The sequence below is a fragment of the Galeopterus variegatus genome, unplaced genomic scaffold (genome assembly GCF_000696425.1).
Source record: "Galeopterus variegatus unplaced genomic scaffold, G_variegatus-3.0.2 Scaffold5477, whole genome shotgun sequence".
NCBI classification, from domain to species: domain Eukaryota; kingdom Metazoa; phylum Chordata; class Mammalia; order Dermoptera; family Cynocephalidae; genus Galeopterus; species Galeopterus variegatus.
This window is the reverse complement of record NW_007731588.1, coordinates 132,380-133,314: the sequence shown is the minus strand read 5'-3', so window position 1 is coordinate 133,314 and position 935 is coordinate 132,380. Positions and strand designations below refer to the sequence as shown.

The window sequence follows — 935 nt, the reverse complement described above, 5'->3', positions numbered from 1 at the left end:
AAACAGAAAACCCACAGTTCTCAGTGCAAATATTTCTGCATATTTAGACTAGAGATTCAGTCGGAAAACAGTGAATAATAGCTGGGAAAGCAAAAGGCTATGATTAAAGAGACCTGGAAATTTTGAACAAGATAAAGCGAGACCTGCCAGCACTTGTCTAAACTTTGGACTGTGAATGTAGTATAAAAAGAAGAGCTCGGAATGTCAGGCTCACTCTCAGAACCAAAAGAAGGGTCGTTTGTCTCACCATCGTGAACTTGGAATGCCAGGGTTGTAATCTTCTGAGTGACAATCATTAGAGGCCTAGAAGGAGAACAGAAAATAATCAAGATTGGTAAAAAAATGTCACGAGAAGAAACATTTATTTTATTTCTCTGTATGGTGGTTTTTCACCCTAAAGTTTATTAAATAAAATGCAAAAGCACTGAGTTCAAAATAAGCCATTTTTATTTCCCTTCCAAATCACTTTTTAAAAGGAGATCTAACAACACTAAATAACAAGATCACACTAGGCAGTCTCTCTGGTGCTGTTACTTGGTGTGGTCCTAGGACCAACACCATGATCATCACCTGGAGCTTGTTAAAAAGGCAGATGCTCAGACTCCATCCCAGACCTAGAAAATGAGAATCTGCATTTTAATGGGATCACCAGGGAATTCGAACAAAGTGTTAGAAGCACTGCTTTGAGAGATCCCTAACCCAGTGCCCTCATTCTGCCTGGATAGATATGTATACTGGCTTCTTCATCCAAATATGCTCTAATATGCATTATTCTACTAAAGGCAATTCTTACAAGCACACACAGTAAAAGATGTATTTGTAAAATACAGCTGCCTATACACAATCAATTTACTAACAAAAAATAACACCAATATTGGGCCGGCCCAGTGGCGCACTGGAGAGTGCGCCGCTTGGGAGCGCGGCGGCGCTCCCAC

At 40.2% G+C, this 935-nt stretch overlaps 1 protein-coding gene across 1 annotated transcript in view; it reads right to left on the bottom strand.

The window, feature by feature from the left end:
• Positions 1-935, bottom strand: part of MBOAT1 (membrane bound O-acyltransferase domain containing 1) — a gene marked incomplete at its 3' end in the record, with an annotated part of 96,880 nt that overhangs the window by 18,886 nt on the left and 77,059 nt on the right. The window contains exon 5 of the mRNA XM_008589491.1: positions 248-303. Within this exon, the coding sequence (XP_008587713.1) occupies positions 248-303 (56 nt within the window). The remainder of the gene's footprint in view (positions 1-247; positions 304-935) is intronic.